Source organism: Pseudonaja textilis, chromosome Z (assembly GCF_049901715.1).
Source record: "Pseudonaja textilis isolate UNSWEBS1 chromosome Z, rPseTex1.2, whole genome shotgun sequence".
Classification (NCBI taxonomy): domain Eukaryota; kingdom Metazoa; phylum Chordata; class Lepidosauria; order Squamata; family Elapidae; genus Pseudonaja; species Pseudonaja textilis.
Window position 1 is genome coordinate 131,881,865 of NC_142008.1, and position 22,444 is coordinate 131,904,308.

Consider the following 22,444-nt stretch of genomic DNA (forward strand, 5'->3'; position numbering starts at 1 on the left):
GACATTTCTTTTGAAAAAGTGCTCCCAAATTCAGCTTCTTATATTACGTTTTGAATTTTCCCAACAACCCCTTTCCCTTAAAATCTCACTCGTCCTTCAGCTAGTATCCTTTAGGAACATCTGACTAAGACAGAGGTAAAAATATTGGGTAGACAAGAAACATGTCTTCTGGCATCGTTCAGGGGTTTAGCTTGGCCGAGTGTCCAGCCTCAGCAATTTCCAAAGCTGGAGTCAGGACTGTATACATTAGCCCATTACATTTTTCTATTGGCCAGAAGCCATTTAATGGTTATAAAATCTGGTTTGGTTTAGCTTGTTTATGTAATTAAAAGTTCTCTGGTCTCTTATCTGTATGGAACTCAGATGTGACAGGGACAGAATGGAGACCAGAAGGCACACTCTCCACTTCTAGTCCTCAGATGATTCCAGAAACTTACTCCAACTCCAAATTCACATGTACCATATTTTCCACAAGGTCACCTTCACTCCATATTACTTCTCTAAACCTTCCTGCCCTCCAGCTATTTTTCTTGCCAACCTACAGCTCATTCCCCTCTTTGCCCCCTCAAACTCACCTCTTCCCAAGTCCGATGTTTGCTAAGTGAGATTACAGCCAAAGATGGATTGATCAGGTAGCCGTCCTCATTAAAAGAAAAGTCCTTGTCACCCCATGTGACATTCATGAAATATCTGTGTGAAAAGACAGAAGAGAAGCTCTTTGGATGACCTCAATCTGTGTTTTTAACCCTTACCTTCTCTCCTGTCCCCAGGCCTGACCCCAAAGACTTTTTTATCCAATGTCTGAGACAAAACACTTGGGAAGATGTGGACTAGGCTTCTACAAGAAACCAAGAAAAGAAAAAGGCGATTTTGAGTAGAGATGGATGACATGTGGGAGGAATTCGATTTGCGAATACAAGGTGGAACAGGTAAAATTGAAGAGTGAAAAGAAACACTCTGACCTCTGTAGAAAAGCTAGCTGATTTTTGCCCTCTCCCAACTAAATCTTAGCAACTTTTCCCACTAATAAACTAGGATATTCTCTATCCACTTTAGAAGCAATGCAAAATAACATCAGCATTCAATTTGCTGTCCCTCTCACGCCTTTCTTCCATCTGTTCCACCTAGTGGTCAAATGGTTTTGTCTTGATTTGTGAATGTGCCACTCATTATAGACCATATGTGTTGTCTTCCTGTCCAGGTTCTGCATCTATTATCCTCTTTCTTTTCCCTTATTATTGGCCAATGGGAAAAACATAAACTGTCATGGGGTCTGGCTTCAAGATTCTCCCTGTCTTTTCTCCAGTGGTGCATTTCTTCTTCATTTGAATATCTTCAAGTAAAAATAATGTGAAATGAAGAAGGTCCAGAGGAGCAAATCAGATCAGAGAAGAAGGAGAGTGGTCCTAACCTTTTTCTGTACCCTAGCTTAAATTAGAATGGCAGTAATCAAGCAATGCTTGTAATCAAACAACCAAAGCCACTTCAACATCCCTTATTCTGAAGATTTACAAGGAGGAATATTAGAATGCTGGTTCTGAAAGTAAAAATACAGTTTGGAATACCATAATGCAAGCAGTATTGTAGTGCCAAGGAGGAAATATAGTATGACTATGCTCAAAGACATAACAGACTAACAGAATTAGACTCCAGATGATTAGATACAGCGGTAGTCCATTCAGGTTTATGCCATATGTAAATGTATAGCAATATCACCTAGCACTTCACAGAGCTTTAGAGCCCTAAGCAGTTTACACAATAAGCATATTACCCCCAACCTGGCTCCTCATTTTTACTAACTTTGGAAGGATGGAAGGCAGAGTCAACCTTGAGTGGGTAAGACCCAAACTGCCAAACTGCTGGAGCTGGTGATCAGCAGAAGTAGCCTGCAGTACCGGATTCTAACCACTGTGCCACTGTGGCTCTTAATCTATGCATGATGCAAGACTTTTTATTGCTTAAATGATGGTCCTCCTCCAATTGTCTTGGATACAACACAATCTTATGCCAGTTGGGAAAGGCAAAAGCTGGATCCAACACACCTGGGAGGCATCAGATTGTAGAATTAAATGGGTGGGATGATGTGCAAATCAAAAAAAGGATGCAAGTGGAGAAAAGGGCACAGGGTGGGAACAGGTCAGAATTGTTCATGGACAGGAACAGTAGATCTCTCTTGATTGCACCACCCTCCCACCTAAAATGCCCTCCCGAGCCTCTTTCCCTGCTAACCGATGTAGATTCTCGTTGAATTGGGTGAGATTGGGTGCCCGGCAGTCACTGTTGAATTTTGGAATCGAGCCGTAGACTTGGAAGAGGGCCTCAGCGCCTTTGGCAATTATGGCCACACCGTTTTGTACTCTATGGTAAAGATCATCTTTCCATCCTGCTGAAAGCACCATGAAGAGACCCTCGGGCAGTTCCTCAGGCAGATAAGCAGTTCTACCAAAGTTGGCACCTGCCATGAACCAAATATACCCAGGACCAGTAAGTTTGACTTCGCGAGCAGCACGAAAGATGCTTTCTGCTTCTTCACGGGAACAGTAGAGAAGGCAAATACGGGCATTTATTTCTCGGAGCTGGCGTTTCAGGCGGGCTCCATCTGGGTCATCGGTGAGGTTAAGGGTCACAGTGCTGCGGCGCTCCCAACCAATGAAGCTGCTATCAGTCAGGACCTCAATGTAATCTACAAAATCTTCATAGCCAGGAAACAGAGTAGTAATGACGGCAAATGCTGTCCAGTCATATTGTTCCAGGACCTCAAACATCACCTGCAACTGTTGTTTGGTTGAGGAACCAAGCTGCAGGAATGTTGATCCTTTCTCCTGGATTTTAGAAGGGACAAAAGTGATCAGGCTGAAAAGCAGAAATGGTTTTATATATTTATTTATTTGTTTGTAAAATTTATTGGCCGCCCACTTTATCACAGGATAACTCTGGTCAGCTTGCAATCTTAAAATGAGTTTTCCACTCATTTTCCATCCAGATTCAAATAAATCATACAACTTTCCAAATGTTTTCAATTGAGGAGGTGAAAGTTTCAGTTTTAAGTTCTGCTTTCAACCCAGCCCACCCCAGCAACTTGTCTTTCACAAAAATAATTCTCAAAGTTTTTATAAACAGAATTAGACCATCTTGTTAGATTTACTAACTCCTAACTGTAACTGAAAATAAAAATGTAGTATAATTCTATTATAACTTGGTAATATTGATATTTTCAGTTATGTTATTATTTCTTAATCTCTATCATATCCCCTCCTCCTTCTACACACATTTCTGTACACTTAACACTTAAGTGCCCCTTTTCTGAATTGTTTGTCTGTTGAGTAAGCAGATTTCTGCTACGTGACCGAGCTTCCATGTATCTTCAGGTAGAAGAATAAGCACAGGAAGTTATGTTACCTTGGGAGTAAGAACAATGGCTGATCCTCCATTGATACCAATGATTGGAACTGAGGTCTGTGCTGAGATGAAGTCCAGAATCTGGGCAACGTCCTCTGTTCGTGTATCATCCTCAAAAACGACTCCATGGATATGCAAGGAGGAGAGGACATCACAGAGCCGTACGATTAGGCTACGAGGATTAGTGTCGTTCAGAACGACAGGGATGGGGTTGATCTCCATGGAGAAATTGCGAAAATCCTCAGGTGAGAACCGGGCACTTTCTGGTGTGTAGGTTGAGCCACTGAAAATAATGGGAATGTTGATGGTTCGTCGCCGTAGGTCCAGGAAAGGGCTGGCGCAGGCCAGAGCCATAACAAAGAGCATCCTAGCAGCGGGGGTGCCCGGGGGCAGGCTCATCTCGCAGGATCTCTATGTTCCCCCTGTAGTAGGTTGGAAGAAGAAAGAGACTAGAGAATGAGAAGCAAAAGATCAAACAGGACAGGAGGCCAACTGTGACCTCAGAACTCAAATGGAAACAATTTGGCTTGTCAACCAGAATGGTGTTTGGGCTAGTCTAGCCTTCCTCTCCCAAGGCAGCCCTTGATGGTGTCCAGTTTCTTTAGATCAGAGATGGGGAACCATGGCCCCTTTATGACTTGTGGACTTCAACTCCCAGAATTCCTGAGCCAACATGCCTGATTCAGGAATTCTGGGAGTTGAAATTCAAAAGGCACAAAAGGCCCATCGTTCTCCACCCCCGTTTTATATCATTCTCGTCCCTCTGCTAAACAGACCAGCTCAGGATTGGGAAGGCAAAAAGATAATCCATTGAACATATGGAATGAAGTAACTCTTCCTCCCAAACTTCATATTTCCCAATTTCTCTTCCCTGAAGGTCAATCCTTCCTGTCTTGTAGATCGATGTACAGGTAGTCCTCAATTTACAACCACAACTGAACTCAACATTTCTGTTTCTAAACAAGGCAATTGTTAAGTGAACTTTTCTCCACTTTACAACCTTTCTTGCCACAGTTGCTAAGTAAATCACTGCAGTTGTTAAGTTAGTAGCATGGTTGTTAAGTGAATCTGGCTTCCTCATTGACTTTGCTTGTCAGAAGGTCACAAAAGATCATATGACCCTGGGACAGTGCAACCATCATAAATACATGCCAGTCGCCAAGCATCTGAATTTTGGGAATACGGTCATGTGTAAAATAGCTATAAGTGCCCTGGTAACTTTGAACAGTCACTAAATGAATGGTTGTAAGTTGAGGACCACCCATGTACGATTGAAATCCCATGATTTCCTGCTAAAAATAAGCAGTTCAACCAAAACTATTGAACCTAGTGCAGAGCCTGAATGTCAGTTGTTAGTCCTTTGCCACATTTGTACTATTCCAAAGAAGCAGTGAATAAGATTAAGCCAATTAAAGAAAATCAAGCTAACCGTAACGTGGACTGAGCGTAGATCAATGGAATTGATTAAAATGAGATAGGACGGATAACCACTTAACTCTGGCTAAGTACAGGTAGTGCTTGACTTTTGACCAGAATTAGGACCACAATTTCCATTGCTATGCAAGATGGAAGTTAAGTGAGTCACGCCCAATTTTATTTTTTACCATGGTTATTGGATGAATCCGTGTTTTCCAAGTGAATCTGTCTTCTCTCATCGTCTTTGCCTGGGAAGGTTGCAAACAACTATCACGTGTCCCTGGAATGCTGCAACCACTGTAAATACATGCCTGTTACCAAACATCCAAATTTTGATCACATGACCCATAGGGATACTGTGATGGTTGTAAGGGCGAGACCATCAGGTTCTTTTTGTCTTTCAGCCCCATTGTAACCTTGAACATTCGCTAAGCAAATGATTGTAAGTCGAGGACTGCCTGTACATAATATAATCTCTTTCGCTGCCTAAAAATGGATGCTCAGACATTACGAATTGCTTCTTCAGAAACAGCTAGCCCAAAACCCCACGAACAAAAGCCACATCTCTGAATTTCAAACATGCATTTGTGTTCCTACCCAACACTCTACCAGATTTGGTCATGGGTTTCATCTGGCTGATGTTGGGTCACTCGGTCTTAACCTGACCTATTTCACAAGGTGGTTACAAGGGGGAAAAATGAGAGGGAACTCTACATTTTGTCCTCCAGAGAAAAGATTTTTGAATATATGAGACAAGAAGCATCCAAAGATGAAGTTTCCATTTATTTGGCAATGCAATCCAGGAAAATTTGCAGTGCATAATCCTGCTGTTCATAAAGTTTATCTCTAATATATAAACTATGCAGAAATCACTTCTAATCGATTTTTTTTTATGATGCTTTACCATCCAAATTCTTGAATTACTAGTGGGAGCTATTGATTTACTAAGAAACAAGGCAGGAAGGTTGTGTGTGGCAGGAAGGTTTTGTGTGCATGTGTGTGGGTACAACATGCACGCACGCACGTGCACACGCACACACAAACACACAAACATGTGTCAACTAATCCTTAAACTCCCTGATGTCCTAAGGCAAGAGTGAGGATTTACCCTTTTGTTGCAAGTTTACCTTACAAATTGCAAATGCCTAACTGAGATTGTTTTCCTCCCAGCTAAGGAAAAAAAGGTCACCAGAATCCTGCAAATTAGAGGCAGAGGTTAAACACACACACACCCTTGAACCCCAGTTCTACCCTATAGATGCTCAGTCCTTAACATCCAGGTGCTACACAGCCAAGAAAGTCCCTTGGTATGTTAAGAGTCCTGGCGGCTGGGCCATTTTAAAGCTATAATTAACAACCTGTCTCTATCTCTGTGTGCACATCAAAAGCCTCATCTTCACAAGAGAAATTCTTATCACAAAGTAAAATATTACAGAGAATCCTATGCTTCCTTTACTAATTTTTATTATCACTTTCACCCAGAAACAGACTATCTATGTGGCCATTTAACCAGACAGCTCACCAGAAAGAGTCATTCTGAGATACCAGTAACCTTAAGCAGTTGCTTATTTCCTTTGCTCGTGACATTTCACCCACATTCACCAAAAATGAATTAGATTGGACACAGGGGATACACACACACACGAACACGCTCACACACCACAGGCAACCTCCCTCTCAAAAAACATGCATCCTATAGAACTGAATCAATTCTCTCTCTCTCTCTCTCTCTCTCTCTCTGTGTGTGTGTGTGTGTGTGTGTGTGTGTGTGTGTGTTTCTGTGTGTGTGTGTGTGTGAATTTTAACAGAATGGTTTAACTTGTAGTTACTCTGAATCTTTAATTTGCCTCAAAGCAATCTGCCAAAGCCAATTGATCATTAGCAGAACCACTTTATAGACATTGGAGAAGCAATTTCCAAGTTTGCTTCATAAATTACATGAAGTATTTTTAGGATGCTCCTAAGAATACAAAAATCTCCCAAAATAAGTCTCAAAACAAAACAATACAGTTCATTTCTTTCCCCACAAATGAAGAAAAAAATCACCATTGGGGGAAACACGCATCCTGTTACATGAGAGTTAAAAGGGCTTATTAGAACTGTGATTTCTTTCTTGCAATGCTCTATACTCCTTTAATGATGAAATAAGAGCAGTTATTTAACGTAGTTATCCTTGACTTACAACAGCTCATTTACTGACCATTATGACTATTTTTCACACTCAGGACTCTTGCAGTATCCCCATGGTTATATGATCAAAATTCCGATGCTTGGCAATTGATTCACATTTGTGACCATTGCAGTGTCCCAAGGAGGTCATGTGATCCCCATTTGCAACCTTCTGACAAGCAAAGTCCATGGGAAAGTCAGATTCACTTAACAACCATGTCACTAACTTAACAACTGCAGTGATTCACTTAACAACTGTGGGAAGAAATATCATAAAATGGGATAAAATTCACTTAAGAAATATCTCATTCAGCAACAGAAATTTTGGGATCAATTGTGTTTGTAAGTCAAGGGCTACCTGTATTTGTGGATTGTTCAGATATCAGGAAACTTCTAACCACAATATAATATAAAATATGTTACAGAAAGTTTTTCAAATGATCATGAAGCTAAAAACATGGGACTTTGCTTTTTATATCATAAATTTAAAAAATGCATAACAATATATTGTTTAATCAACTTTTTTACCAACTTATTTAGAAAGAATACATGGATGAATGTGCATTCACAGAAACTATGTTTAACTCTATTTTGATAATTGGAGTAGATAGATAGATAGATAGATAGATAGATAGATAGGCAGATAGATAGATGACAGACAGACAGACAGACAGACAGACAGATAGATAGATAGCCAGGGATAGATAGATAGATAGATAGATAGATAGATAGATAGATAGCCAGGGATAGATAGATAGATAGATAGATAGATGGATAGATGGATAGACAGATAGAATGGTAGATAGATAGATACTGAAGATAGATAGATAGATAGATAGATAGATAGATAGATAGATAGATAGATAGATAGACAGACAGACAATTACTCAGACTTATATACTACTTTTGTGTGTGTGTATGTAAATGTAAGTGTGTATGTATCTCTCTCTCACACACACACACACACATACACACACACACACACAGAGTATATGATTTACTGATATGATGCTTTATTCTTTCTTTTTTTTTTTTCCCTAAGGAGGTGAATGATCAAGATAGCCTAACATTTCCACACGAAATATCTGATAGAAGAAGGTATCTCATCTCATGAACAAAAATTATTTTGGCTCCCTTACCCATAAAGTTGCCATGAGAATTGAAGAACTGACAGATATTGTAAAAATCCTTTACACATACCAAGTGCTACGGGGATTATAATGTATAATAATATGGCCACCACCTGCCACATTCAAGAAAATCCTATGCCAAGTATGTTAATTCAGGACTGTTCTAATATGCAGATGAGCTCTGGCCCTCTGGCTCACTGTATTATTGTGATGCAGTCCGCAGTGTGAGCGCCAATTTCTTGCTCCTGGTCCAGTGCCACTTGGCACATTCAGTTGGTCGCGATAGGGAAAAAAAAAAAAAACCCAACAAGATAAAGCCTCACTGATGGCAAGCATGCCAACTGATATTTCCCTGCAGTAAAATGGGCAAGATTGCATCAGATGATTGCCAAATCGCTTGATTTGGCAATAGATGGAAAAGGTTAACCGTGAAGATCTCATCCACAGCAGAAGATCTCAATTCACACCCAGAGATGCCCAACACACTTGACCTGCCAGTTGTCTCCTGCAATGCTACAAGCCAGTGTTCTCAACCTTAGCAACTTGAAGACTCATGGACTTCAACTCCCAGAATTCTCTAGCCAGCAATCTGCACATCTTCAAGTTGCTAAGGTTGAGAAACACTGCTACAGACATGAGAGTCCTGCTTCGGGACCTAAACCCACAGCTTCATAGCAGTGTGTAACAAGGTCTTTTTCTTTCTCACCACCCTGGCTCTGTGCAACTCTGTGTGGTTCTTGCTTTGGCTTCTTTCTCTATCGTTTGACTACCTTTATGATTTTTCAGCTCCAGTCTGCATCTGTCAAGCCTTCCTTAATTGGTTTCTGGTTGTACCTGTTAATCCTCTTCTCAAATCAATACTCAGATCACCAGTCATGTGGAACTGGATGATCCTTAGTTAGGGATGTAACCATAACACACGTTAATCTGTTTTTAAGAGAACGTTTGAACTTGCATGCTAAATGACAGGCACTGAAGGGAGCAGCTTAGATCATTTGTGGGAATGTAATGACGACAATAACAAATGGTGTTTGGTATGGCAACTCCTTTCCAGCATGAAGAAGTGACAGCTCTAAGGATTCGGATCAGAAAACATCTGCGTTGGAAGATAAATATAATTGGATGAAGGTACAGTCTTCATCTGTCTGGGATCTTAATTCTCAGCCTCCTTCCTTGTGATGGAGCATTTTCTTTCACCAAATGTTGCAATGCTTCTTGGCCCGTGGTGAAGTCACCTGGACTTTCTCGTTCCAAAGACTGCATTCTCTGAATTCAGATAGGACTTGCCATTAAGAAGGGTGAAGCAACAACCTAACGATGGAGCCTGTTGATATGCAGACTGTGAACTGAGATCAGCATGGAGTTTGACTTCTTCCTTATTAATGAAGAACTCTGTTCTGGAATGTCCCTTCCCCTTCACTGCAATTCTGAGACTTCATCAGAATTTCTCAACTTTGGCAACTTGAAGATACGTGAACTTCAATTCCCAGAACTCCCCAGCCAGCCATCTTCATGATGCCAAGGTTGAAAAACACTGGCGCAGATCCATTCATTCCCCAAGGCGAAGTGTCTCCCAAGGGTTTTTAGCTGCTGCTGAATCCACCAGAAATGTTGAGCTGATTCCTAACAGGTGTTTGCTGCCAAGTAAGTATTACACACCTCCCTGGCACAGAGTGGGTTCATCATTCTCCACTCCTTCAGGTTCGGATGTACCTGGGAAATGGTGATACCAGCAGCTGGGGACTGGATTGGCACCAGGACAGCTTGCTCAGTGATGGAGGAAATCCAGGGAGGAGGTAACCATGCCAGGACAAAGGGACAGGGAAGTGGCAGCCAGAGAGAAGTCCAAACCACAGATGCCTAGTCTATAACTTTCCTCCCTTGCCAGAAAAGATCAGGCATATGGGGACATGCCTAGCATACCATGCCACTGCATCTCAGGTACGCAAATCTGCAAATGTGCACACTCCTTGTCATCCTCCTGAATACAGGTAATCCTCAACTTACAACAGTTCATTTAGTAACTTCATTGGAAGTTATAATGACGCTGAAAAAAAGTGACTTATGACCAATTTACAAGCACTACAGCATCCCCGTGGTCACATGATCAAAAATCAGATGCTTGGCAACTGGCTCATATTTACAACAGTTGCATTGTCCCAGGTCATGTGAGCACCTTTTGCGACCTTCTGACAAGCAAAGTCAACAGGGAAGCCAGGTTCACTTACCGTGTTACTAACTTAACAACTGTAATGATTCAATTAACAACTGTAGCAAGGTTGTAAAATGGGGCAAAATTCAATTAACAAACATCTCAGTTAGTAATAGAAATCTGGGATTCAATTATGGTTGTAAGTCGAGGACGACCTGCACTGCAGTTGGGTACAGATTTGCCTCTTCCAGCCACTCCGTCACTCTGATCCTCAAGCAGGAATTTCCTACTTGGTTTTCCTCTTTATCGTTGTGTTTTGTCTGCGATCCTTTTCAATGCCACCGAGCCATTCTGAGTATTATAGAAAAGGAAAAAGCTTCCTCTCCAAGAAATGAAAGCTATCCCGTGCCCACACATACACGCTGGCCTGTTGCCATTGTAAACGCGTGGGCAAAAGGTAGCTTGGTTTTCTTGGAGAGAAGATAGGGAGTCCTGCAGCAGCTAACCAGACATTTCCTCTCCTGTATTAATATTGCTCCTTGGGAAATATTTTTATTTATTTACTTTTATTTATTTATTTATTTTGTCAAGGGATTATTAGATAAAAGGTATAGGTATAAACATGGTTATAAATACAAGAAATAGATACGAGTAAATATACCTTGTCTCCAAATTAAAAGTTCCAGGCGACACATACGCAAAAAGATCAAATTTTACAAAGTTATAAAACTCTCCCTGAAAGAGTAAATAATTACTTTCTGAACCAAAATAGAAATGAGAGCTTTAAAAGAAACCGGAATGCAGCTCATCAATTGAAGCTGAATGAATATAAAAGCTTGGCCAAAGGGAGCAGAGAAGATTCCTTATACGGAAGTTTATTTCCTCATCTTATTCTGCCCTTTTGTGTACTTCCAATTGTGGTGGTTTAAACCGTAGCTAAATTGAGAGGGGTTTTCCCCCCCAGTGAAATAGCATTACCAAGACAACATGAAACTCTATTGTCCAGAAAAGATTTGGAGGACAGGGAGAAATGAAATAGAAAAAGGACGGAAGAGAAATTGAACTGGGCGGATTTGATGGCTGCTGTTGACCGCTACAAAATTCTGAAGTATTTGGTGCCTGTACTAAAAGTCTGGCACTGGTTTCCAACTGCTCACCAGTCACAATCTGAGGCATTGGTTCTAACCTTTAAAAACCGGCACCATTTACAGTCTGAATATCAAAACACGTCTCTTCCCTTAATGATCTACCTATGTAGTTGTTGCAATCTGGAGAGGCTCTTTTGAAGACGCTCCTGCTATCAACAACCTTGGAAATTGCTTTTGGCCTCTGAATGCATCTCTTCTGCCAGACCTGTATTTCTTAACTGACTTCTTTGTGATGATTGTATTAATTTTCATACAAATTAATATGTGCTTAACTTTTTGGATCGATGCGTTTGGTTAATGGCTTAAATATGAACTGAAGTAGAAAGGCAAGGTATGCAATTAATAAATAACTAATTGGATGGGTGGGTGGGTGGATGGATGGAAGGAAGGAAGGAAGATGATGCTCGGCCTATAAAAATATAGATAAAAAAAGAATTTCTGTGATAAAGGCCTCATAATGGAGTCCACCCTAAATAGGAAATTTGTGCTTTATTGTTCCAAATATATGTGGAATTTTATATTTTATGTTTTTTATATTTAATTTTTATGGTTGCCTTGGTTCACCTGCCATCAGTTTTTGCTATGTGACCAGCCCATTTCCATTCTTTTACCCTTTTGACGATATTTGTATACTTTTGTTCGTGTACAATATCATCAAGAGAGTAAAAGAATTGAAATGGGAGTGGACACATAGCAAGAAGAACTGATGGCAGGTGGACCAAGGCAGTCATAGAATCCCACCTGTTTAAAAAGCGTCCATGATAGAGATCTAAAACAAGATGGAGTGACGACACCAGCAAGTATTGTGGGCCCAACTGGCAAAAAAAAAAAAAAAAAAGCTCAGGACCGTATTGGTTGGAAACATGTGGAAGAGGCCTTCATCCTGAACTAGATAGACAATACTAAAATGATGATGATGATGATGATGATGATGATGATGATGATGACGATGATATGGGAAATTTTCTGGTTAATCTGCATGAGCAATTGCAAATGGGTACTCAAAAATGGTTGCCATTTTAAGGTGGGCTACATTTTTATGCTACAGCAGGGGTCTCCAACCTTGGCAACTTAAATCCTGGTGGACTTCAACTCCCAGAAGTCCGCCAAGCTTAAAGTTGCCAAGGTTGGAGACTCCTTTGCTACATCGTGTTAATGCTGACAAGGCAACGTTTCTCTATCAATAGAACTGAAATCAAAAGCAACACTGAATATGTTATTAGTTTTAACAGCCATACCCCTAAAGTGCTACAGAAAAATTACAAGTACTGTAAGGAAATTCTATATAAATGAATGGCAGAAATTTAAAATAAAGGGAGCTCTTAGTACTTACAGCAACAGCTTAAATGGAAATGATTCATAGAGATCAGGACCCAAGCTAGCGTAGCAGTTGATCCCAAAATATCAGTTGTTCGCCTGCTACAGCCAGGTAAAATCACAGCTTTGAGATCAAAGCTATGTATATTATCCTGCAATTACTAAAGCCATGCTGGTCTTTGGATTCGGTTCCAAAATGATGTTTTGGAGTGTTTCAGAATGCAAACACAGTATTTGTCAGAGAATATTTGTAGCTCAGGGCTGAAATGAAGGATCATTTCTGAGCTTGGTTGTTTTCTTGCAGACCTTTCATTAGCCAAACTAGGTAACATCATCAGTGCTAGTAAGGAGTGGAGTTTGCCTAGTATTTGTCTGCAACACTTTAAACCAGCAACATTTCCCTCCATGCACTCTATTGCTTTAAGAAATTGCAAATAGTTGTTATATTTGCCCCCACAAATCAAACTCAAAGCAACAATCCTTAAAGGAGGGTTGCCAGCTCTGAGAATTCAAAAATTAGGTTTTGCTTCTCTCAAATCCTTGAATCTCCCTCTCCCCAAATGCCATCAATGTGCTAGATAAGATAAAATTATTAAATGTATGGGTAAAATAATGTATTTCTTTTAATTAAATTGGTCCTTTTTTCCATTAGATTCCTCACTATTAGGATTATAGCTTCTGGAGGGGGTTTATACATTCCTCAATTAAAGGCTTCTCTCTTTACAGAATTGGAAAATGACAACGGTGCAAATCAAATAGACCAGCAGCCCCAAACCTTTTGGCCCTCAGCGACCAATTCTGTGGAAAGAGGTTTTTCTGTAGACCAGAGGGGACATGGTTTCATGTGCTGACTATATCACAGCGATGGGGTTTCGCTTTTTTGTGCAGCCCAGTTTCTTGCATGCCACAGCCCGGTGCCAGTCCACAGACTGGGGGTTGGGGACCCCTGAAATAGACTTTTAGAAACAATAAAAAGCTATTCATCACTTGTGTTCTACAAAGAATAATGTAAAATAAGATGGCTCTGTAAACACGAAACATTTATTTCAAGCTAAAGGAGTTCTTAAGAAAGTGGTCTTCTTCACAGATGTGTCTTGCCTGTCATTTAGAACAGTACTTTAATTATGTGTTAGTATACCCATACCCACAAACACACACACCCCCACACACACACACAGACGGAGGGAGGGAGGGAGAAAACCACCAGAAACTAAATTCTTAAAAAATAGAAAGATAATATATCACATTCTGGAATAAAACAGGAAAACAAATAAATATATTAATGCTTTCTAAATAATGTAAACAAAAATGACAATTCAAGAGAAAAATACCGATAGCCCCAGGAAACAAATTTGCAAATCTCAACATGCTACCAGCTCTCATCTGGATAGGTGACAGTATAGGGTGCACTCAGGTGAATTCCATACATTTCCATGTGCCGAGACTGCAATTCAGCATTCTATTATCAACATCACATGAGTAGTCAGTAAAGGCACACCACAGGCAGACATGTATGTCACACATATACACAACGAAGACACATCCATGACAATGTCCATGCCCATACCCACATATATAGACAGTACCTTGCTAATGCAATCTGCTGGGAAATACACAGAAGGTTGTGTCAAGACTCTATACATCTTTGTGAAGCCCATCACTACAAGTGACTTCAGGAAAGGTTGTCTTCTCTCCCCACAGGTGAAACGTGTGCGCTAGTGTAAGCCATCTCTCCCCTCATATGTTCTGCTTATGTTTAGATTTTTAGAAGTAAGCTGAGCTCTTTCTTCAAATGCACGGTGTAAGAATGCACCGTGAACAACACCAACATTGGGCGGGTGGGGAGGGAACAGTCCCTGCTGTTTTGACAACACTGCATAAATTAAGCAGACCCCTAAATTGTGAACCTCAGATGGAACACAAAGTAATCTGAGGTTTCTTGATCTCCTTCATGGATGCAAGAGAACGAGAGCTATCTGCAGAGACGGGTCTACAAGTGCAATCCCAAACAGAGAAGTGGTTAAGCATCCATCTCTTGTGCCTCTTCGCTAAGGAGGAAGCAATTTCTGCAATCATAGAAGTGTTTCTATTCCTGGGAGCGCAATCAAAAAAAAAAAAAAAACCAGCACTCTGCCCAGCTCATCAGGGCCATGTGCGAGCAGAGACCAACATCCCCAAAAAGTCATCCATGCTGCCTTTCTTTTTTTTCCTGCTTCTGTCACTCCGTCACAGGGTGGGGGGAAGAATCCTCATTTTTGTGTCCGGAGGCCATCCCGAATAGCGGTAGTGGTGGCGGTGGTGGTGGAAGGAAAAAGAGTCATAGGAAAGAAGGATAATAATAGAAAGTCAGGATATCCTAGGGGGAGAGAGGGGTCTGGGAGTTCTTTCGTATGCATTTCAATGGGTTAAGGCTAGCCAAATGATAGGCTGGTGTTGCCACTTGCCACCCTCAAATGGCGTGCAACCAAGACCTGCATGGTCAGAAGAGTTTCTTGCAGCAAGGCTGGCGAAGGGGGGAAACTTCCATCCAGAAGGAACGGAGCGAGCGGGGGGGGTACAGTGCCCAGTAGATGGGGAGTCCATTTCTTCTCCATTATGGCACCTGCCCTATGGAACATCTTCCCACCCGTTCACAATCCAAACAGCTCTGACGGTTGGCCTTTTGCAAAGCCGCGAAGACCTAATTCTTCACCAGGGATTGAAGTCAAGGTGGGACCTCTGATATAGGTTTATGTGAGGTGTAGCTTTACTGTGCCTCAGCTGTTTGATTCCTCTTGGTTTAATGCAGTGTTTCTCGACCTTGTCAACTTTGCGAGGGGTGGACCAACACACAGAATTCAGGGAGATGGCTGGGGAATTTAGGGAAGTCCGCCCCTCTCAAAGTTGCCAAGGTTGCATGGAAACCCTGATGTTTATTTTGTCTGCCTCCCAGAGCTCCTTGAGCAGACGGGCAGCCCTCAAAAAATGGAAGAATGAAATAGAATAAAACTCTGGTATAGTTGTCTAGAGCCTTAAGAAAGTTGCTTTTTAACAATTCCATCATGCCCTCTTTGTAAAATGGGAATTATAATCTGAGAGAGATAGAGAGGGGGAGAGAGGGAGGGAGATGGAGGGAGGGGTGGAGAGAGAGTGAGAGAGAAAGAGAGAGAGATTACACAGACAAATGGGAAGGGATAATTCTTCATCATGCTACAAAATATTCCAAGTCTCCTTGAACTTCTTAAATGTGTGAGATGAAGAACTGTGATAGTGTCAGATAGCTTGGAGAAGGTGGCTGAAGAAGACCAGAGTTCCTTGGGGAGACTTTGACTGGTCTGCCTCTCCATTAATCCTATCCCTCCAAATCTTTGTGAGATCAAGGGGAAAAACATGTGCCTTCAACTGGCAACCTCTGAGGAAGAGCCGGTTAAAATTTCTGGGGAAAAAAAAATCACTTTCAAACTGGATTTAGCCTGCCACCTGCTTTGAGGAATTCCAGCAAAAATGAAGAGGAAGCTGGAATTGCTAATGTCTGCCTTGAAAACTCATCCATTTGCATGGATTTCTCAATTCTTCAAGAGATCTTCCTAATTCTTGCTCCATTATTCTCAATCTCTGCTTCCCACTTCCCTCATCCCCGCCTCTTTCCCCCTCTTCTCAAGAGCTTCCCCCCTCTTCTCTCTTTCCTTCTCTCTCCCCTCCCTCCTCTCTCTTTACTTCTTACTGAAAATATTGATTTTTCCACCCCCCCTGCCTTTTCTCTTCCTCCATTCAGGCCCCAAGTCGTGCTGTGTTTTTGTCCCTTTTCTTGCTTTGCCTCAGTTGGAAGAACACAAAAACGAACATGGTCTCAAGGTGTACGACATAGCTAAGTGAATGCCACCCACCTGGGTGCTTGGCCTCTCTGCCTGGCACCCAGGCCAGGCTGATGGCACTCGTCTGGGGTTAAAAGAGGCAGCCCACTTAGGGTGCGGCAACTTGACTTGACCCAACCTGCAACTGATTCCTGTATGGAGAACAGCCATTACTGGCGTGGGGAAGGGGTGCCTCAGAGGGCCTGTGTCTCCCAAGCGGAGGATCTGCCAACCTAGGAATTCTTTAGGGGGGGGGTTCTGCAGATCCTTCTCAATAGGGTGCAGAACACAACTGTGGGTTTGTTGTGTTGGCAAAACTAATATGCTGATAGTTAACACTGCAGCAAGAATAATAAACGCTGCCAAAATACTAAGGGTTATAAAGGAGGCACTTCATCACTTGAAGGCAAAGGAGAATGGAATTCAAAAGGTCAGTGTCATTCATCTAAAATACCTGGCCTGAGCATTCTGAATTACCATTTTTTAAACAAAACAAAAAAAAATCCTGGTTTAGACCGTGTAGGTTGTGTGAGTTTGTGATAGTCAAAAATCAGGAGTCTGCTGCACGTATTCAGGCTAACAGATATTATTAAAGGGCATAAGCTTTCGTGAGCCTCCACTGAGTTTATGCGTTTTAATAAAATTTGTGAGCCTGAAAAGTACTACGGACTCTTTCTGATTTCTGGTTCAGACCAGGAATTGAATTGCAACGTGTACAGTACAGAAATTCCACTCCATTTTCTGAGCTATTCACCGCTCATCCATCTCAATTCTCCCTCGCCCTGCAATGATGAATACAGAATAAAGGACTGAAGACACAGGAAGATCAATTCCAAATGGATGTTGCAAGGGACGGGACTTGCCAATAGTAAGAGTACAGATAGTCCTCAGACTTACAACCGTTCATTTACTGGCAGTTCGAAGTTACAATGGCACTGAAAAAAGTGACTTATGACAGCATCCTGATGGTGAAATGATTAAAATTCAGATGCTTGACAACTGACTCATATTTATGACAATTGCAGTGTCCCAGGATCATGTGATCACTTTTTGTGACTTCCTGACAAGCAAAGTCAATTGGGAAGCTAGATTCATTTAACAACCATGTTACTGAACTACAGTTATTCATTTAAAAACTGTGGCCAAGAAAGGTCATAAAATGGGGCAAAATTCATTTAACTCTTTTGTTTAGCAACAGAAATGTTGGGCTCAGCTGTAGTCATAAGTTGAGGACTAACTGTAGTTGGGTCATGACCCAAAGAGGAAGATGGACTCCTTTTCATTCAAAAATATGGATATCCCCGCATTTTTTTCAAACTTAGGAACTTAAAGATATGTGAACTACAACTCCCAGAATTCCCCAGCCAGCATAACAGTTGAAATCCACATATCTTAAAATTGCCAAGTTTGAGAAAAACACTGGGCTAGACAGCCACCTGTCTGGATGCTTTCATTGCATTAATCTGAATTCCTGGAGTGAGCACCAGATGGTCTTATGTTCCTTCCAAGCCAAGGGTTACATTATACTACTGAAATACACTGGAAGGACAAGTCTGTATATTTCACTGGTAGATTCAGGAGGGCTGAAGCTACCGGAGATAAGTTAAGAAAACCAGAAGGCATCTGCAATAGGACTTAATCCACAGGCCTTGGCGACCAAAGCAGAGAGACCAAAATATTGTTCTTAGTGCAGGTAGCCCTCGACTTACAACAATTCACTTAGTGAACATTCAAAGTTACAATAGCACTGAAAAAAGTGACTTATGACTACTTTTCATACTTATGACCATTGCAGCATCCCCCATTGTCACATGATTTACATTTGGATGCTTGACAACTGATTCATATTTATGATGGTTGCAATGTCCCGGGGTCTTGTGATCCCCTTTTGTGACAAGCAAAGTCGATGGGGAAACCAGATTCGCTTAACAACAGTGTTACTAATTTAACAACTGCGGTGATTCCCTTAACCAATGTGGCAAGAAAAATCGTAAAGTGGGAGAAACTCACTTAACAAATGTTTCACTTAGCAACATAAATTTTGGGCTCAGTTTTGGTCGTAACTCAAGGACTACCTATTCCTCATGTTGGGTTGGGGAAAAAAACCCCAAATGAATTTGGGAAGTAAGACTAGAAAAGCATAGGAATCTGTGGGGTCAGGCCTGAAAATCAACCTTGTTGCTCTAATGGCGTATAGGAATTCAAGCTGAACATGATCCCCTTATGAGCAGATCTAGCCCCACTGAACCCCAAAACAGAGTTGTGGGGAATCCAGGTTGATCCATTCACACAAGATCAATTGAAATACGGTGTGCTAAACTCAGTTTAGTTTAGAAAGTGTGCTGACACTTTTGAACGTTGGTATTAGAGAAGTTTTCTGAGAATGCAAAACACACAAAATAAAATAAAATAAAAACCAGATCATTGAACAAATCAACCCAAAGTTGTCACTCAAGGCAAAATGACCAAATTCAAATTATCCTGTTTTGGACACATTATGTAACTCTCTGGAGAAAGCTTTATTGCTGAGAAAGGTAGAAGGAAGGAAGAAGACAATGACCACCAGCAGAATGGACGAACTCGTTAGAAAAGCGATAGGTGAACCATTGGAGGATCTGAAGGATCACGCTTGGGACAGACTGTCATGAAGAAAATCTATCTATGTGATTGCTAGGAGTCGACACCCGCTGGATGGCATATAATCAATCAAGCAAACAAACTAATTAATTTTAACCTTAGTTAGGCGGATGCATGTCTGTGTGCATCCAATTTACTGATCGCTGAGAACCTCATGCACAACGACATCTCTCTGGATTAGTTATTATGATCCAGTATCGGTGAATCCAGAATGTGGGCAAATTCAGTAACCAGATTATAAATCTTGTACTCCATTGGGATGATTAGAAGTTCTTTTGATCCCACTCCAAAACTCTGTAAATGTCTTAGCCAGAGAGGACTATAGTATTTACTGGCTCAAATCAAAGGCCCATCAAGTTTAGCAGCCAAGATATTCAACCAGATGTTTTTCTATCAACTTCTTCTGTTTTTCCTACACAACACATTATATTCAGAGGTACACCATTTCTGAACATGGGATCTCCATTTCACCCATCTGGCTTTATAATTACTGACAGACATATCTCTTATGGAAGGTTTTAAAAATCTCTTTCTCACATATGAGGGCAGAGAATGCCACCTGTTCATTCTATGTTGAATACAGAAGATGCTTTCTGTTGCTTCTCTGCATCTCTGGCCGGCTGTTTTGACAAATATTCTGCTTTTTTCATCATTATTGATAATGTTATCTTATTCACTTTTTACATATTAATTTATTAAATATTTTTTTAAAAAATGAAGAAGTAGAAAGTGAGAAAAGGAAAAAAGAAGAGACAGCTGTCAAACAGAAAACTAAAAGTGCAAGAAAGGAAAGAAAAAAGTAAAGGAAAAGAAAAGGAGGAAAAAAGGAAAGAGAAATAGAAAAGAAAGCAGCTACAAAGAAGTAGCTTCTGAGCTTCTTTAAGGCCATTATAAGTACAATTATAAATTTACCTCTTACTCTATGGTTACAACATAACTCTCTCCTTTTTAAAATCTCTTCTGTCTGATCATCAAAACCGTGCATCAGAAATTCATTTTTCACACAAAAAAATCTGTAAGGGGTTTCCCGTCCAATAAATGTGGATAATTGTCTTTTCTCTGAATTTAGAGGTCTCAATTTAGCCATCTCAAATTATTCCCGTTTTCCTAAATCACCACCCATCTAGCCTCGATCCTGGGCATCTGCATTTAGAGTTGAAAGATGCCCCCATTTCAGGGTTAAAGGATCTGGGGAGAGGTCAGCCTAGGATCATCAAACTCGGCTTCTCTTTCAGCGACACTGCCTGGATGAGGCACACAAGCTTCGGAGAGGTTTAATCAAAGCCGGCAGTTTTCATTTCCACCTGCCAAAGCTTGAAGAAATAAAATCCCCCAGATCGTTGCAGGTTTGGGAAGGGAAGGGGAAAGAGGGGAGGACTCAGACAGCCTGCAAAAGGAAAGAATTAGAAGGGAAGCGGATAACTACCCAAGGAGAGCCAATTGTCCGGTTCCCAAGGCCGGAGGAGAGATGGGGGGTCCAGAGTTTTGTGCCTCAATTCCACACCTTCCACAAACCCTTAATCCCATCAAGTGACACTCTCCCAGACTCTCCACTGCTGGTAATTAATTTACAAGCATATACACGCTCTCCAGACTTTGAGTACAGAATCTCTGCTGATGCCTCATTATTTTGGTTTGCTACATCCACATCTCTGGGTCCTGCTTTTTCCATCTCCCCCTCCTCCCTGCTTTTAAAAATTTTGTTTGCAAGTACGGAAGTCGCTTGTTTTCCTACCTTTCAGGCACATTATTTAGTCTTGAAGATGGAGATGGTGATTGGCATCAGTAAGGTGCATTTCTGTAGACTTCACTAACCTGTGAGATGAAACTGCTAGAAGTTGGGGGCAAGAACGATAGCAGTAGAATAAGATTTCAGCCCAGCTCCCTCTCGTTAAAACCAAAAATAAAATAAAGCCTTCTTGAATTTGCTTGGGAAAGGATTCTCCCAGCCTACAATTCCTCGTCCCCTAATTCTAGATGGGGTGCGTGCTGCAGTTTCTCATAACCGAGGGTAGGAAGCTATGCACATGCTCCAGAGAAGTGTGCAAGGGCTGAGTACTGAGTGAGACCAGATCAAGCTGAAATGAGCAGTCGCCTCATCTGCCAACTTTACTGCTCTCTGTTGCTCCGATCTTCTAGCACTGGCTTCCATGCAGAGGTAAAACAAGACCCCTACCCAAATCGCCGCTCTCCTCTCTCCTCTCAGCAAGGCCCTTTTTCCAGCTGTTTTGATCTCTGCCTGTTTCCTGGAACCCAGACCCCAGGTGGCCACTTTCACTTGGACAGCTGTGGCTGGCAATTTTGACCGCATCCCCCTGCCGCTGCCTTCTCTGCTCTCCCCTTGTGTGGGGGGGGGGGGGTGGGGAGGGGGGAGAGACCTTTCCATAAGTGTCCATTGGTGGCTTGTTTTGGTAATGGGAGCATCTGAAGGAAGGGGGAGGATCGGCAGTTGATCCAGGTTTCTGCTTGGAGGAACAGGTGGGGGGTTGATGGCAGTGAGAGATAAACGAGAGAAGGTAGGTGGGGGGACAGACACAGAGACCACGTGCACACCAGAAAAATGAATCTGGGGTGAGAAGAAGCAATGGAGGGAGGGCCACCAGAGATCTATAGGTCCAGCTGAAGGAAGATTCAGCATCACCGTGGATCCTATGCCGAGCAGGTAGAAAGAAAGAGGGCACTGTCTCATCAACCAAGATTTATAGCAGAGTCTGGGTTTCAGAACAGTTGTAACATGCACATGCCAACACAATTTTCGCTGAGCAGCCTTTGGCCGCCTCATGCCCTGCAGATGTGCTGAGCTTCAATGTGTCTCGCTCTCATTCCTGCATCCCGAGTCTTTCCGACGGCAGTTTGCAATGTTCATTTGCACAGAAGATGCAGGGGAAGAGTCGGACTTAAATGCGACTAGGTTTTTGTGTAAGTGCAGTGAGCAAGAAAGAAGGCATTGTGATGGCATTTATGAACTGTTCGTACTATGAGGGAGAGTACAAATATTTAAACTAGCCTGTGCAGGTGTGTGCATCTTTCTATAAAGACCAAAATATGACTAGCTATAGGCTGAAAGGGTACACAGACACAACACAGGCATTGTTATGTCAGTGCACATAGCGTGGATAACCACATCTTCTTACAAGGTTACAAATAGAACACTTGAGAGCCCGGCATAGCATCCCAAAGTCCCAATATAAATTCCATATGTGTTCTGCAGGACAGATAGAAGAATACGGTATAGATCAGGCT

General features: G+C 41.7%; 1 protein-coding gene across 1 annotated transcript in view; it reads right to left on the minus strand.

The window, feature by feature from the left end:
* Nucleotides 1-22,444, minus strand: part of GRIN2D (glutamate ionotropic receptor NMDA type subunit 2D) — a 56,590-nt gene that overhangs the window by 28,377 nt on the left and 5,769 nt on the right. The window contains exons 2-4 of the mRNA XM_087918350.1: nucleotides 3,400-3,821; nucleotides 2,230-2,822; nucleotides 576-690 (exon numbers count right to left, since the gene is read on the minus strand). Coding sequence (XP_087774476.1) covers nucleotides 576-690; nucleotides 2,230-2,822; nucleotides 3,400-3,798 — 1,107 coding nt within the window. The 5' untranslated portion in view covers nucleotides 3,799-3,821. The remainder of the gene's footprint in view (nucleotides 1-575; nucleotides 691-2,229; nucleotides 2,823-3,399; nucleotides 3,822-22,444) is intronic.